General features: G+C 49.2%; 1 protein-coding gene across 3 annotated transcripts in view; it reads right to left on the minus strand.

Annotated features, from left to right (window-relative positions):
• PSD (pleckstrin and Sec7 domain containing) overlaps positions 1-17,348 on the minus strand; it is a gene marked incomplete at its 5' end in the record, with an annotated part of 95,682 nt that overhangs the window by 51,989 nt on the left and 26,345 nt on the right. For 2 of the 3 annotated variants that reach the window (XM_081913492.1, XM_081913494.1), the window contains 5 exons: positions 8,668-8,757; positions 10,589-10,647; positions 13,600-13,712; positions 14,972-15,052; positions 15,627-15,827. In XM_081913492.1, the coding sequence (XP_081769618.1) occupies positions 8,668-8,757; positions 10,589-10,647; positions 13,600-13,712; positions 14,972-15,052; positions 15,627-15,827 (544 nt within the window). The remainder of the gene's footprint in view (positions 1-8,667; positions 8,758-10,588; positions 10,648-13,599; positions 13,713-14,971; positions 15,053-15,626; positions 15,828-17,348) is intronic. The other variant, XM_081913493.1, reaches the window with a different exon arrangement.

Here is a 17,348-nt window from a genome sequence, read left to right on the forward strand (position 1 = left end):
TTCTGCTGCTTGGGGTAGGAAAAATGGGGGATTATTAAGGAATAAGTAGGGTGGGGGAAGGGCTGGGTAGATAGCGGGATGAGTTAATGACTCAGTGGGGTGGGGTAGAATTCAGGTTGTCTTGGGGAATGAAAACTCATCCATTGCTAACCGAGACTGTATCAACAGACGCCGACAAAGCTCCGTTTGGTTAGGGAGACTCTGAGAAAACGGAATCACAAATTAAGGAATGATGAAGGTCATTTAAAACCAGTTTTGGGGGAAAGTCTTAGTTGGTGGACTAACTCAAGGTTTTCACAGTGCTGCAGAGTTCTAAAAGCCATCCTTGTGGACTTGATAATATAAAGAAATATGCATGAGAAATTGTTTGAAAAATAGATGAAATTTCAAGGAGCAGTGAAAAGCAGACACAAAAAAGTGGGGTGGTTGGGGGATGGTCGTGAAAGTGAAATGTAACAATTTCAACTAAGTCAGGGGTAGGCAACCTGAGGTCTGTGGGCTGGATGCGGCCCAATCGCCTTCTCAATCCGGTCCATGGACAGTCTGGGATTCAGCGTGTTTTTACATGAGTAGAATGTATCCTTTTATTTAAAATGCATCTCTGGGTTATTTGTGGGGCATAGGAATGCGTTCACCCCCCTCCCAATAATCCGGCCCACCACATGGTCTGAGGGACGGTGGATTGGCCCACGGATGAAAAAGGTTGCTAACCCCTGAACTACCGTATTTTTTGCTCTATAAGACTCACTTTTTCCCTCCTAAAAAGTAAGGGGAAATGTGTGTGTGTCTTATGGAGCGAATGCAGGCTGCGCAGCTATCCCAGAAGCCAGAACAGCAAGAGGGATTGCTGCTTTCACTGCGCAGCGATCCCTCTTGCTGTTCTGGCTTCTGAGATTCAGAATATTTTTTTTCTTGTTTTCCTCCTCCAAAAACTAGGTGCGTCTTGTGGTCTGGTGCGTCTTATAGAACGAAAAATACGGAAAGTTGTACTGGAGATGTTGCATTGCATTGTTCCATACAACACCCCAAGGTTACAGATTTAGCATATCTTACAGGGCAGGAAGCAAATTGCATTTTGTCACTGGAACCTGATGCAGAACACCCCATGTCTGCCCGTGTGCATCAGTTAGGTGCTTGAAAGAGCCAAGCATCTCCAGCTCATACAGGAAGCCACGGTGCAGATGAAAAGCTGCTAACATCTTCTATTTGGTTTAGGAAAAGCTGTTCTTTTTAGTGCAGAGATCTGAAGGAACAAGAGATCTGAAGCCCGAGTGAGATGTTAAAGAGAGATGTGTGGGCATCACTGATCCACACCTCCCCAGTAATGTTGAATTGAAAGCCTGTGCTGTGTGACGTTATCATATTAGTGTGTTCCTGTTCTGCAACGCTGGCTCCTGCTCAATAGACTGAGAAAATGCTAACTTGGATGATCACATCTCCCTGCCCCCCCCCCCCAGCTACGCTTTACTGGTGAGACATGTTTTGATGGTACCCAGCGCATTTTCCTGCAGCAAGCACACTGGTCCTGGTACAAATGTATGCTAGCAGAGGAATGCAGAATCATTTTCAACCGTAGGTCTGCATTCTCTTCTGAGCTACCTTCCACAATAAAGTGGGGAGGCAAGAGTCAACAGTGGGCAATGCGACAGGTGTGGATTTTGCCATTTCTATACACACTCACACCCACCCCTCTCTGGCCTCCATCCAGGCAAACAAAAAGCACGATCAGGGTTCAAGGACAGCGCTAGGCCAGTGAGGTGTGTGGTTGGTGTGTGTGTGGCCTGGAGAGATAGATTCCAAACAGAAATGGCCTGGAGAGAAGCATTTGGCTCCTGGACCAGGCGTTCCCCATCCCTCTGCTGGAAGGATGAAAAGAGGAAGTGCTTGCAAGGGGCAGTGTGGTGCAATGGTTAGAGTGTTGGACTAGGGCCTGGGAGAGCAGGGTTCGATTCCCCACTCGACCACGAAGCTCACTGGGTGAGCTTGGTCCATTATAAGAGAACAAGGAAGGTGTTCATGGTGAGTTCTGGCATCTCTTTTTCTAGAAAAATAGCACTGGTTGTGAGGATGAAACAGGGAGGAGGAGGAAAACCATGCATACTACCTTGAGATCCTTGAAAGAGAAATTAAACACATAAATAAAACATGGAAAAAGACCAAAGTTATGTTCCCTTCAAATAGTATTGCTTCCTGAAGTGAGTCTGAACTGCAGTGGACCCAGCAGTGTGTGGACAGAATCTGGAGGATCCAAAAACTTTTGTATGCCAGGCTCTTGGCACCTGCAGGAAAGGTCACTTGATGTGAGCAGAGCAAGAAAACCAAGCTGCATTCTATGATGACAGGTAAGGCACAAACAGGGATGGTCAAATTTCAAGGATGCATCGCAGCACGCCAAAAGACTCCAGAAAGATGCAATACAAAGAGTGAAGTCTGACATGGGGTTAAAATCAATCCCACCCAACAGATATCATTTAGTATAACTTGTCCACAAAAGGAAGTTCTAGGCAAACACAGGTCCACTCACACCTTGTCTTTGGTTATGACTCTCATTTGGGCCCCAAAGGTGGGTAAGGAAAAAAAAAGATTTGGTTTAAAGAAGTAGCAGAGAAACTGCTTTTCTGAATCCAGTGAGTGAGTCTGGGTGTTTGGGAACACCTGGGATATCAGGTGATTTGAAAGTGAATGTCTTTTCAGAAGGTGAGTTCCAGGTGTCACAAACAAGTGATTACTCTTCCCGAGATGCCTTCCTTCCAAAGGTATCCCTGCTTCCCCAGAGCTCAGGTAGCAATGGGCCCTCACCCAACATGTGCCCAGAGCAACAACGGAGAAAAAGCTGCGCAACTGCAACTGCCCAAGCCCAGCCACACCAGATTGCAACAGTTTTTAGGAGTTACATTCTTTCTTTTTTTTTAAGAAAAAAAGTCTGTCAATGGGAAGCACTCACACTGCTGTGCCACTAAAGGGCAGAAGCCCCCGGGGGAGCACTTCAAAAAGGCAGCCACAGGGTCACCTCCAATAATGCATCACTATCTCTGCTTATAGGGGATGCGGGTGGCGCTGTGGGTTAAACCACAGAGCCTAGGACTTGCCGATCAGAAGGTCGGCGGTTTGAATCCCCGTGACGGGGTGAGCATTCAAAAGCACGTCAAAGTGCAAGTAGATAAATAGGTACCGCTCTGGTGGGAAGGTAAGCGGTGTCTCCGTGCGCTGCTCTGGTTCGCCAGAAACAGCTTAGTCATGCTGGCCACATGACCTGGAAGCTGTACGCCGGCTCCCTCAGCCAATAAAGCAAGATAAGCGCTGCAACCCCAGAGTCGGCCACGACTGGACCTAATGGTCAGGGGTCCCTTTACCTTTAGGTAAAGGTAAAGGTACCCCTGCCCGTACGGGCCAGTATTGCCAGACTCTGGGGTTGTGCGCCCATCTCACTCAAGAGGCCAGGGGCCAGCGCTGTCCGAAGACACTTCCGGGTCACGTGGCCAGCGTGACATCGCTGCTCTGGCAAGCCAGAGCTGCACACGGAAACGCCGTTTACCTTCCCGCTAGAAAGTGGTCCCTATTTATCTACTTGCACCCAAGGGTGCTTTCGAACTGCTAGGTTGGCAGGCGCTGGGACCGAGCAACGGGAGCGCACCCCGCCGCGGGGATTCGAACCGCCGACCTTTCAATCGGCAAGCCCTAGGCGCTGAGGCTTTTACCCACAGCGCCACCCGCGTCCCCTTCCTTTACCTTTACCTCTGCTTATATTTTCTTCCTAATTCTAAAAATAAAAAAAAATCTTTCAAAGGATGTGTCCAAATATATGAACCAATTGTTGCTGGCATCTGTCTGTCTCAAGAGACAATGGAATGTGCCTCCCGGGATGAAGTCAAACGCCTGCGCTAGCAGTGCCAAAGTGTGTATGGAGGTGCTGGGCTGCTCGGATGACAAGACCCCTGCCCTCTCGGCTACGCTGATGTGGTCCAAATGAAAGCAGAGTAATACGTTTGCCACCACCTTGACAGCAGGAGCATACAATGCGCCATCCAACCATCTTAGGGACTCCACTCCTGATTTGTGCAGGGTTTACTCCTTAGCCTTTTCTTCTCCAGGAGATATCCCGCAAGGCAACAGAGGTTTAGGATCAGAGTTTTCCTTCTCCTAGATGGGCTACCTTCCCAGGTGGATGAGCCCCATCTGCCCCTCATTTCCCTCTATGGCAAGTGCAGTAACTGCCGCCTTGGCCATTGGACCCACTATTGGTCTCGTCTGCTCAATCCGCCACAGCCTGTCTTCCCAAGTCCCTAACTCGCAGAAGGTTCGAAGCCCATCAGATACCCTCATCTGGTTTGTTGGCCAGTTGAAGCCACCTTCCAGGGCACTGGTGCCAACGCCCTGGAGCCCTGGGTGCCCAAGCAGCCACAAAATTTGCCATGAAGAGGGCAAGCACCCACAAATTTCAGTGCCAGGGCCACGCACGCTGCACGGCACTCATGGTCCCGGACACCCATGGTTGTGAGGCCAAGTTGGCAGGGTGTGGCCGCTGTCGCCTACGGACAGCTTCTAGGAGCCACAGGTGAGAGATGATTACCAGGTGGGGACCAAAAGGGTGGGCAAACAACCCCTGAAGGAGCACAACATATCTCCCACCAGAGGTACTACCGCTCCCCTAACACCCCATACATCCCAGCATATGGGGCGAAGAAATATCCTGGCGGAAGGGACCACTCTTAGGCAGAGGCTGTGACCAGCAGCTGAGAGAGACCTTGTGCTCCTACATCCTTGGAGCACTATTGAACTATGAATCAGAAGCTATTCTAATTTACTTAGCCTCACTGTCTAAGAACACCATTTAGCTGACGCCAAGAAGGTCAGCGACCGTACCCACTGTCTTGGTACGTGTGGGAGAGCAGGGGCGGGGGTCCTCTTCCCTGCTCTAATTGTGGAAAGAGTGATGATGGAAGAATTTCAGGCTTCTACTCAGATGCCTGAATCATGCCTGTGATGCTCTTATTCCTTGCTTGCAGAGGGCAGATGAAGCCCCTTGCTAACTGGCTGTTTGCACAAGTTCTGTTAGTGCGTGCAGGAGTAGCAGGAGATCTGAGCAGGAAGCCATTGCAGGGCTGCATCGCTAAGCCAGCAAACCTTTAAGAGATGTCTAGCCTGTTCCAGGACCTCTGCCAGACAGAAGGAAGAGGTGCAAAGCTCACCCACCAACCCACCCACCCACCTCCTTGGCAGAAATGGCTGGTTGCTCAACATGCATTTCTTTTGCACATTTCTAACTCACCTTTCTTAGAAAAGCCAAGATAATTTTCTCAGATTCCTGGGATCCAGTGCCAAGGGATACAGCACCACCCTTCTTTTCTTATGTAGAACAAGTGTGGTGTGTTCTACAATCAAGGACACCCTGCCTCTCCGGTCAGCCATTAACCTCACTGGGTGACTACGGCAGTGGCATAGCGTGGGTTGTCAGCACCCGGGGCACGGCAAGTAATTTGCACCCCCTAACCCGTGGATTTGCGCCCCAAACCCATGGAATTGCGCCCCCTAACCCTAACCCCCAGATGTTGCACCCGGTGCGGCCGGCCCCCCTGCACCCCCCACGCTATGCCACTGGACCACGGGGCAAATACCAAAACTCTCAGCCTAACCTGCTCCACAGGGATGTTGTGTGGATAAAATGGGGAGGGGGAAGAGAACCATGCATACCAGCCCGAACTCCAAACTGTGTGTGTTCAGGACATCCCTGACTGGAACGGGTCCTTGCAGAATTAAGTGGGGAAACTGAGACATGGGTGCTGCAGAAAGCACATAGCAGCAGATCTGTATATGGAATACAAACTACATAACTGCTTCCTAGACTGATTTGCTACTGAGAAGATGAAACTGTTTCCTTCTGTGCAGCACCATGAGACTGGTGTTAACACAAAGATGAACAAGCAGAACAGAAGAGGTTGTCCTCTGACACTTGCACTGTGTGTACTGAGACACTGCTTCTTGTGAAGAGAAAAGAACAGAGAAAGCACACGGGTGCAAGGGAGAATAAAGGCCGTTGTCTGTGACATGCTTGTTTTGTTCAAGCCCTTACTGCAAGATGGGATCCGTAGGCAATCGCACCTTCCTGCCCCCAGTATACAACCACGCTGAAGCAAGAGCAGTGAGAATGGTTCCCGAATGCGTGCTTCCTTCTTCCCTCCTGAATAACTTTGATTTTTGTTTATTTTTCTATTAGGTTGTGAGCCTGTGCTCAGAACGGTCTTATTTTACGATGCTGTATAGCTCTTAGAAATGGGACGCGGGTGGCGATGTGCGTTAAACCACAGAGCCTAGGACTTGCGGATCAGAAGGTTGGCGGTTCGAATCCCCGCGATGGGGTGAACTACCGTTGCTTGGTCCCTGCTCCTGCCAACCTAGCAGTTCGAAAGCACGTCAGAGTGCAAGTAGATAAATAGGTACTGCTCCGACGGGAAGGTAAACGGTGTTTCCGTGCGCTGCTCTGGTTCGCCAGATGCGGCTTAGTCATGCTGGTCACATGACCCGGAAGCTGTACGCCGGCTCGCTCGGCCAATAAAGCGAGATGAGCGCCGCAACCCCAGAGTCGGCCACGACTGGACCTAATGGTCAGGGGTCCCTTTACCCTTTACCTTTATTACAGCTGTTAGAAAATGTGTGTGTCGAGGGGGGGGGAGCGGTTTTCATAAGTGTTTATTAATAATAGTGATCTCATTTTGTTTCGGATGATGCATGAACATGTCACAATAAGTACCGCCTTACGAAAGCGTTCCTTTCTGCATGAGGTGGGAGGGATCGTTTCCCCCCAGAAGTGAAACCAGGTACTATTTTAGCAAATAGGTGTATCCAGGAGGATGCTTAACTTCTTGTCACCAGTTGCCCTCTGTAAAAGCCTCCACAGGCTGTTTCCTTCCCGACGCACCTCCCCCTTCCACTTTAGGAGCCCGGCTGTAGGGGGCGGTAGTTAGTATCCCTTCTTGCCTCCTGATTCTCCTCTTCAAATGCTCCCCTTCCTCAGATCTTAGTGATATGAAGGAAATGAGGTCAGAGGGATTCCCCCACATAAGGTCTAGTTCTGCCCTAAGATGGTACCTGCCACCCATCGTTCCTCTATATTCTTGTATTGAAAATAATTAAGAAATGCCCTTTGAAAGAGTCGCCTTTTAATTGCTCCAAAGCAAGTTAATTGGATAAATGTTGTAGCCCTACTTATTACAAGTTTTGGCTTTTTATCAGGCTCAGCCACTGGAGGAGTCGGGAGAATTCCCGTTTCAGCAAAATAAAGACTTCTTGGCTATGTCTGACACCATATTTCCCCCTATTATATATTGAGTAAGTTGACAAGAAAGTGGCCAGGAAATCGCAGCAGCAGCAGCGGCAGAAATGCATATTTGAAATGTGACATTTGAACCACATCTTGCAAAGATCTCCCCTCATCCCCCAAGATCTTCTAAAAGGTGTTTGGGTGTAAATTTGTATGTTTTGGTGTAAATTATCAGACACTGCAAAAAATGCATTTCCTTGTCTGTTTCCTGATTGCTTCACCCAATTTTAAGGGCAGCCCAACTTTGTGACAGCAGGGGGAGGCTTTGAACACAGCTGCCCTTGGGCTTTAGGGTGGCTGAGTCAGAACCAGCAAAGCTCTCTTTATCTCTGCCTTACCCCTGTTCTTTATCTATTTGCCACCCCTGGTTAGCTCAGTCCCCAAGCAGTATGAAGGACTAAGCAACTTGAAAGAGCACCCCTCCTTCCAAACTTTGTGAGCTGGCAGGCCCTGTAACTTCTTCAACCACCACCAACAGCACCACCACCCCATGGGAAATTCAAAGAGAGCCACCAGCTATTTATCCTATGGGTAGGTTAGCCCTGCAGGACACAGAAACTCAGGTCATTGGGGAATTTTGGCAGACACAGTATGTGCATTTTCAAAGGAGTCTTCCCCAATACAAGGCCTGCATTTTATTTAGAGGTGGGGAGCCCTGAAGAAGCCAGAGGTTTTTAGGGTTCTCAGCCACATACTAGATTCCATGAAGGCAGTAACATAGCATGGGTTGCTGGTGCCCGGAGTGGGGCAAGTGTTGCACTCCCTTGTGGACTGGGCAGCAGGGATGGAGGCATGCACTGGTGAGGGGGGGGGGAGACTTCCCACATCAGGTGCTTTCCTGCCTTCCTCTCAGCCAGGCCAGGTGGCACAGGGGCATGCTGGCAGGCGTCTGAACCAGGAGAGCTCAGGGCTGCCCTCGCGTGTCCTGCTGTTGCCTTCCAGCCATGGCTCCCGCTGCTGGCGAGCCCAGCACCAGGAGCACTGAGAAATTCTGGGCCCGGGGCCACCCTCCCCCATGCTATGCCACTGCATGGAGGATTCTGCTCACTTTGATAACTACCAGTGTGCATCTTCTGGGATTCAGTGTGGAGAGTAGAGATCCTCTTCTGTTTCCAAGCACAGCAATCTCATAGCCATATCGCAGAATAAACGTCCTGGCTTCAGAAAGCCTCTGTTTGAAAACGGTGCAGGCCAGGACAATGGTGCCACTTTTTCCTATTCAAATGGCCTCTCTTGAGGAGTAGGGAAGCCCCTATTGGCCTGGGCAGTTGTCCCAGAAATAATGCCATGCAAACAGATACCACAGCCTCTCCTTGCTCTGCACAAGAAGAGCTCTTAACGGGATTTACCTTGAGCAGTTCGCGGGGGAAGTCACTGCCTTCGTTGAGTCCTTCCAGGTTCCCAATGAAATCCGAGCAGGACATCCGCTTCCCAATGTTCTGTTGAGGAGGAAAGGGGGAAGGAGTAGAGAGTGACAGAGTCATGAGAAACGGAAGCCATGAAGTCAGATTTATTAGGTTAAGATGTCTGAAGATATGGTGATAAGTGCTGGGTTGTATAGCCTTATAAAATAAAAATGCTTAGGCAATGTAATGGAAGATAGGTGTCCAATGATGGCTTTTAGCCATGGTTGCTTAACACAATCTACATATCTAAGGTGGCAGCTGCTTGTTGCAGTGTGGGGAGCTGAGGCGCAGTGTTGGAAGACATTGCTGTATGGAATGATGGGAGTATTCTGTCCCATTGCCAGAGGTGAGGAAAGATTCAACTGCCATTCTGGTCACCTTCTTTATGTGAAATTCAGCTTGGGTGTGTCGGGATCTTGTCCTTTATCCAGGGACGCAATGTGGGAAGGGCCAGGCCGCCGTAGCCCCAGGCGCACAATTTTGAGGGTGCGTAAACAAAGTGCCCCCATGCAGGCTCCCCGTCCCGCCCTGCTTGCTGTCAAGGGTCTCTAGGTGGCCCTGAAGCCTGGCCTGGCTGCCACGTCCTTGACCCCCTTGCTGAATGGCCGCCTGGCCAGCATTGGGGGGATCCTCCTGGCAAGGGCCGCATCGGCAGGGCGCCCCCCTGTGTAGGTGGGTGGGCGGGCAGGCAGAGCAGTGCGGCCCCGTGAACCCTCTGTGCAGGGCTGTCTTAAACATATGCAGTGCCGGGGTGCAAAGATCCCCCCGGCGCCCCCCCAGTTGCCGTTCTAGGCACGCAGGCGGGCAGAGCCGGCCGGCTGCCTCAGTGTCTCGGTGGTTCAGTCGCCCCCAAACCCGTGCCGCAGAGCCGCCTGCAGCAGAAGAGCCTGCCACGGTGCTCCGACCGACGGGCGGGCTCTTCCCCGGACTAGGGCCCCGGACTCTTGGCCTGGCACCCCTTAGAGCCCGGCGGCCGGGTGCCCCGCACTCCTAGTGCCTATGGGTAAGACAGCCCTGCCTCTGTGCCCTGCACCCGGCTGGCAGCATCAGTGGCAAGGGCTGGGCTGGTGTGGCGGGTTTTGTTCGCCCCTGGTCCTGCCCAGCACACATGCCCCGGGCACTGGCAAACGACGCAACGCCACTACCTTCACCTCTGGCTGCAAAATGCACCGAGCTGATTCTGGCTTGGAAGCATTTGGAGACCTTTCTAAGTCTTAGAACAACCATCTCTTATTCTGGGATGCTGCAAGTATGTATGCATGTATTTATACATACATCAGCCAATCATTTCCTCTTGTTGGTCATCTTTTCCCACATATTCTTTTCAGTCTCTCACCTCTTTCTCCACCCCCACCATGCTTACTTAATTTTGTCCCCATCCTTGTTTACAACCCCCCTTCTCCTAAATCACCCCTTCTATTTTGCTGCAGGGACATGGAGCACTGTGCCATATTCTGGAAGGTGGCTCACTGCAAGCCAACCCTCCTCTGCACCCCCTTCCAGATTCAGAATCAGGATGTATTTCAGCAAATGTCATTATTCTGCTTCTGAGCTAGGTCAGCTACTGGCATTTTTAAAAATGCCCCGTGTTCCTTTGATTTGCCATGGGGAAATTGCCAATGTGTTCTGGGCAGCAGGGAGTTCTAAAGGAAGGTTGTAGGAAGCAGAACAGGCATATTCGGCACACAGGGGAGCTTCCAGACAATTGCACAATCTGGCTGCGACAATACACCATAGCTCATTTAGCTGAGTAGAAAGCCTTCCCAGCTCAGCAAAGGACATTTTCCTGCATAGCTGCCTTGACGTATGTCAGTAAAAGGCTTTCAGCATACCAGCTAGAGAGTGGGAGGATAGAAGCACTTACATGGCCGTGGAGGTCTGTGTTTAAGAGCATCAAGGCGCAGGTCAGGGTGTGGGCTCCATCTGTAGCACAAGCACCAGAGAGAGAGAGAGATCATCAGCCCCCCATCCAGCCACCCTTCAATTTAGCGACCCCTTTTGCAGCTCAGTAACTTTCTCTCTGCCATGTGTGTTTACATGCTGCGTGAACCATTCCAAAATTTACATGAAAATTTACAGAGGCCTGAGAGACCAATACCTCTCTCCATATGAACCTACCGGGACCCTGAGATTGTCCCCTGTGGACCTTCTTCGTGTGCCTTCTCTACAAGAGGTCCGGAGGGCAGCAACATGGGAACGGGCCTTTTCTGCAGTGACTCCCTGTTTGTGGAATGCTCTCCCCAGAGAAGTTTGCCTGGTGCCTTCATTACACACTTTTAGGTGCCAGGCGAAGACATTCCTCTTCAACCCGGTCTTTGGCTGATTAACACCCGATGGCCTTTAAATGTGTTGTGGGCGGGGGATTATTGGTTTGTTTTTGTTCTTATCTTGATTACACATTTCGTGTTTTTTATTTTGTAATTTTATGTTGCGAAGCAGCCTAAGATCTACGGGTAGAGGGTGGTATACAAATTTAACAATAATTAAAAAATGTAAGTTAAGAAAATAGAGCTTGATCCCAGTGTTACAGGATTTAGCCATTGGTTTGTGGCTTGATATAGGTAAAACAGCATTATTTAATAGAAAAAAATGGCTGAAGTGGGGGGGTATTCTTTGGGTGGGGGGTTGTTGCTTCTTCTGTTTGTTGCTATGTTATGCATTTTTGTGTTTTTATAGTGTAAACTGTCCTGTGATCCTCTGATGAAGGGCAGTATAGAAATTTAATAAATCATCGTCATCACTGGTCAAAAGCTTCCCCAATGGGGACCACACCGGAGCTAAAAAGACTCTTTTAACTAGCTCAAAGGGTTGGGATAGCTCAGTCGATAGAGCATGAGACTGTTAATCTCATGGCCCCACGATGAACAGAATATTCCTGCATTGCAGACCACATTACCCATGTGGTGCCTTCCAACTCTAAGATTCTATGTCTTGTGTGCATGGCACATATAGGAAAGTGAAGGTGAGACAGGTTAAAGCAACTCTGAGAACTAGATTCGTAGCCACATGAGTGGATATTTGGAAGGAAAGTAACACGAGGTTTTCGCACACCGCAAGTGACTGAAGCAGTTATCTCCTATATCCAAGTTTAGTCCAGATAATATTGTATTTTGTGGGGAAACAAGGCCGATCCGGGCATTGAAGTCACCTCCCAAGATAAGCCGAGGGTTAGGTGACAGAGAGTCTATACTTTCGAGTAGTTGGTCAAGTTTTTCCCAATATGATCTCAGTTCCCCACATGACTTTACTGGAGGTATGTACACCCAGATGAAATAAGTATTTCTCAGGAGACTATCAGAAAGGGACAACACTAAAAAATTAGGGGTGGTCAATGAGGGACACTGTTGAATTGATATATTAAGAGAGGTTGACACCAGCACCGCCAGCCCCCCACTAGGCCTTCCATACTTTACAGTTTTAAGAGCTGGTTGAGTATATCTCCTATATCTACATATTGCCCAAGGAGTTTAGAAGAGGGCATTTGATCTTAGAATTTTCATTTAAGATGAGAGAAGTTGCTTTCCTAAACCCTTCCATAGGCACCTGCGCACCTGCTGTCACTTTCAGAAAGGGGCATGTTTTAAAATATTTATTGTGCCATGTTCATCTTGGTTTTAAAATTCAAAAGAGTGTTGTCTTCTTCTCAAACGCTTTCAGCTTCATGCACAAGTCAAACACTCAATATTAGTTCTTGGGTGAATCATTGTGTTTTCTGTGTATTCCTGGTGACAATGTGAGCTTCCATAGCAGCAGCTCATTATGCTGTGATTCAGGCAACCATTCCTTTTGTTAGGCACGTTGCTTGATATTTCATCAATGGGAGCTAATGGATGGGAGGTTGCCCCTCCCCCCCTCCCCAGTTGATAATCTCTCTGTGTTTTTGAATGAGCTACCCAGACAGGCTGTAGGCAGCCTAAAAACTCAGTGTGGGGGAGGTTTTACCCCCAGTTACACAATATGCTTTACCTGTACTCATTAAGGCTGTATTAATTACAATAAAAATGATCATTATTACTGTTACCTGCACAGGCACTGTGGGGACAGCAGGCCAGGTTGGAATTGCCAGAGCATCCTTCAACTGCCTTTCCCTCTATTCTTCACCTCTTCCTTTTCATCCTTCTATCCAGCCCAACCTACTCCCTCCCTCCTTCTCACAACCCTTCTAATCTTTGGAAATTCAGCTTCTTGGCCATCGCTTCCTTTTTGTGAAACAGCAAGTAGTGCCTCAAAACAACTCACTCCAACCCCACGAAGAAGAGGTTTTCGAACTTTTCAGGTCTACGGCTCCCTTGACCAACTACATTTTTTCTGCGGCATCCCTGTGGGGCTCAGGAGCCCTGTTAGGTCACCCCTTGCTTGCAGAGCTGGCAGCCCCTCACCCTTTTTCGAATGCCCTCCCTTGTAGAGGGTTCCCTCTGCTTCTTCTCTTCTTCCCTATCCTTGGGAGTCCTCTGGGCAGCTGCAGCTGCCACCCCTGGTCTCTGAGCCAACCCTGCCCCAAAGAGAGGTGCCTTCTTACACTGCCCCACAAGGGCCTAGGAAGCACCCCCTGGCCAGCCCCAGAGGCGCCATTCACCTGGGGAGCTTGTAGCTAGGGCTGCTGCAACAAACAACTGTGCAAGCCTTTGGGAGGCAGAGACACAAGAGGGCATCAGAGGAGGGAGGGAAGGAAAGAGAGACGGAGGCCAGTGTTGCCTGCGGCACCCCTGACCATCATTCAAGGCACCCCAGGATGCCATGGCACGCTGGTTGAATACTACTGCCACGAAGCATAGAGATGCCTGCCTGTGGCACTGCAGGAGACGTGAACAGAACCAACTTTTTGGTCCAAGAACCTCAACCGCCCCTTTCCTCCTAGTTTCACAATTATCTCACCCTCAGAAGAGATGGCCTTGGGGTTGCACTCATAATAGCGCTGCGAAAAATGAGCCAGGACTCTCTCCCGCTCCTGAGTCTCACCCATGAGGGCCAGCTCCTTTAGAAAAGATCTGGAAAGGAAACGAAGCGATGGTGACTCCTCAAAGCAATACCCATTGCCCTCTGACATCCTGATGTTTGAGCAGAGCACCGGAAACCTCTCTTCCTTCGGAGATACGAAGTTTAAAGCGGCATTCACAGTGCTGTTACCACGCCCACCTGATCGTCCCTTCTCTCCCCTCTTATCAGGCGCTGTCAACACCCAGGGACAACACAGCACCCTTGTATCATCTTCATTTAATTTAAAAAGGTATAGGGACCCCAACCATTTGGTCTAGTCGTGACCGAATCGGCGGTTCAAATCCCTGCGACAGGGTGAGCTCCCGTTGCTCGGTCCCTGCTCCTGTCAACCTAGCAGTTCGAAAGCACGTCAAAGTGCAAGTAGATAAATATGGTAGGTACCGCTCCACTGGGAAGGTAAACGGCATTTCCGTGCGCTGCTCTGGTTCGCCAGAAGCAGCTTAGTCATGCTGGCTACATGACCCGGAAGCGGTACACCGGCTCCCTCGGCCAATAAAGCGAGATGAGCGCCACAATCCCAGGGGTGCCTTTACCTTTACCTACAATCTATTGCAACCTAACAGGACGGCGCTTCTGGAATCCACAACACACATGTGTGCACACACATAGACATGAATTTGTAAATCTGTGCTTTGCTACCCAGAAAGCTAAAATACATGACTTTTCAGATGCCCTTTCAAGCACATGCATTTGAAGAGGATCCCTATCTGGGGGTGGGGGGGAGACCAGAAATACAGGACAAACTGTATCAATACAGGACATAGCATTTACCTTGCAATATGGGACAAACCTGTATTATACAGGACAGGTGGAAACCCTTGCCTAGACGCACTTCAAAAAAGAATAATTTGTATTTGCCCTGCCTAAGTCAGGCCCCCTTCCTAATGGAGACCACCAACTATGCATTGTGGCCTACCAAGAAAAAGACCCCACCCCACCCCAAAACCCTGTTTTTGCACTTTCAGTAGGCTTCAGAAACAGGTGCTGGTGAGTTACCATGAACTTCTTTGAGGCTTCTACACAATCAAGAAGTGTATGAATTTTATGAATCAAAGAAAGAAATGGCTGGCTTCATAAAAGGACAGATGAAAGTACGTGAGTGCTGCCGCATTCTTTAAATGCAAATAAAGGGTAATCCTGAAACCAGTCTCACTGCTGCTCCAGAAGGTTCCATTTCCCCTTGAAGTTCTACTAGACTCCCTGCAACCCTCCTTACAGATTTCTGGAGATTTCACCCTTGAACACTTACCTAAGGGCTTGATCCAGACTCATTCCAGTGAATTCAAAGAACTTGAGGTACTCGCCTGCTACCATCTTACTAAAATCGTTACTGGAAAGGAGAAAGGTGGCGGGTGGGAGATAGATAGATATATTTTAAAACCTGCATATATTAACACAAGAGAGGGACAAACACGGAGGAGATGAGATCTCGGGGAACATCAGGGACACTGCAGCAAGGAAAGAGGAAGGCAGAATTCTTGAGGCAGGATACACACCACTAGATCCGCAAGAAGCATGCACAGGTCTTTGGCGAAGGACTTTGTCATGCGCCCCTTTATGTGCCTTAATCTCTCGGGAGAGCTTTTATTCTCCCGTGACCATCTGCGTTAGGAGCGGAGGCGCATGTGGCGAGTGCGAATGTTCCTGTCAGGCCTAGAGGAGACAGGCCATCCCTAGGGCATAACTATGTGGGCCACAGAGAAAACGCCGCCTTCCTAAGAATGCCTGGTGATGAAGGCAAGCTAGTCAAAGCTTTGCTTGTCATTCTGGAGGGAAGGCTGCCTTTTGAGGGTTCTTGTCTTCCTCTACAAGACTTCTCTGTGCTTAGGGGGTTAGCAGGCTGCTGCATTCCCTCGGGGAATTCACAAAGCTCTGGGGGAAGAACCTTTTCTCCTAATACCCACACGTACTTCTTCCCCAGGTGGCGGGCCACGTCTGCCTTTTTGAAGCCATCCAAGTTGAAGAGTCTCTTTGCCAGGCGTTTAGCGGCCTCCAGATCAGCCTTGTGCCCATTGGAGAGGGTGTCTGTGCTGCCCAGGGCGAGTTGCTCTGTGCTGTCCATCTCGGAATCAGAGTCAGAGACCAGCTGGCTGAGAGGATGTTCACTAAAATGAAACAAACAGACACAGAGAGAAGCTGTCACAGAAGTCTTTGTGCTCTCGCTCTTCCCCGAAAGTGCTTCTAAATCAATCTGTGCCTTCCAGATGTTTTAGACCACAACATCTGTCACCCCAGCCAGTACAGTTTTGCATCTGGAGGGCACCAGGTTGACAAAGGCTACATAGAGAGGAGTTGGGGCATGTGTAGGGCTGGGCACATATATATCGTCCCAAACTAATTCAAAGTCCATATCAGGATATTGGTTTCATAATTTTTGACCTGGCAATATATCACAAATTGTGATGTGTGTGTGTGTGCTATGCAAAAATCACAATGTGGGGAAAACCGTGAAGCCAGCCAATGTTTCTCACGATTCCTGAAGCCCCTGTTAACTCTGCCACCTCATCTCTTCCCTGCCTCACACAGGGAGCAGCGAATCTAAAGAGCAGGGGCTGGCAAAAACCACAATGCGGGAAAAACTGTGAAGCCAGCCAATGCCTCTATATAGCTCCATCCTTATTTCAGACATTGTGATATATCAGTATGTTGTGATGTTTACCTGGTAATATATCGTGATGCTGAAACCCAGATATCACCCAGTCTTAGGCGTGTATGTGTGTGACGTATGCTGATTGGGACTGTGGAAAATTGTTATGTACTGAGTTGAATAGGATCCAAACTGCAGCGGTCTGATTGGTCCTAGAACAATGCAGCAGTATGATTGGTCGGCAGGAGCCACCCAATCCAGCTCCAGATAGAAGTGAATCCACAACCTGATTGGCCTACAGGAGAAGTCCAGAATTAGCCAACCACGTGCAGCCCATTGTGTAAATAATGTATATAAAGCAGATACTTTGAGGGGACTTCCATTCCTCCTCACCACTATGAGCTGAATAAAGAGCATGAAATCACTTTGCGACTCTGAGTATATTTCAAAAATACTGTTCTGGTTACTATTATTCCAAATAGTAAACCAGAGGCTAGAAGGAGCAGCGTGGGTGACAAAAGTATTTGGTATCCTGAAGGATCTTTCCCCTGCCACTCCCAGTTTTGTGTTCCAGGGCTAAAGACATCAGCAAAATGATATCCGGAAGCCAGAAATCAGCAGGCATCAATTTTGGAGGCCCTCTGCCATTTAAACATGAAAAGAAGTGGTTCCAATTGGAAATGTTCCACCTGTTTGTATGAATGAACTGGTTCAAGGAGACAGGAAACGGAAAATCTCCACTGCGTCTGTGGAAGGTGTTGTCATTTTTTATTTACAACAATCCTGTGAGGTAGGTTCGGCGGCGAAGTTGCAACTGGCTCAAGGTGAACGATGTCAATGTGAATATGACGCCTATGTGTGCGGCGAGATCAAATGCGAGAGAAGCTTCCTGACGTAGAAGAGGATGTTCCTATTTTCACTGAAGAAATGTTGGGAGGGGATGGAATTAATTGGCTCCGCTTGGGTCTGGGTCTGGATCCCACCTACAGTTTGGGCTCCCTCCCTTCTGCCTTACCTGTCACAATGGTCACCAGCCTCC

Source organism: Podarcis melisellensis (assembly GCF_964234715.1).
Source record: "Podarcis melisellensis genome assembly, chromosome: 5".
Classification (NCBI taxonomy): Eukaryota; Metazoa; Chordata; class Lepidosauria; order Squamata; family Lacertidae; genus Podarcis; species Podarcis melisellensis.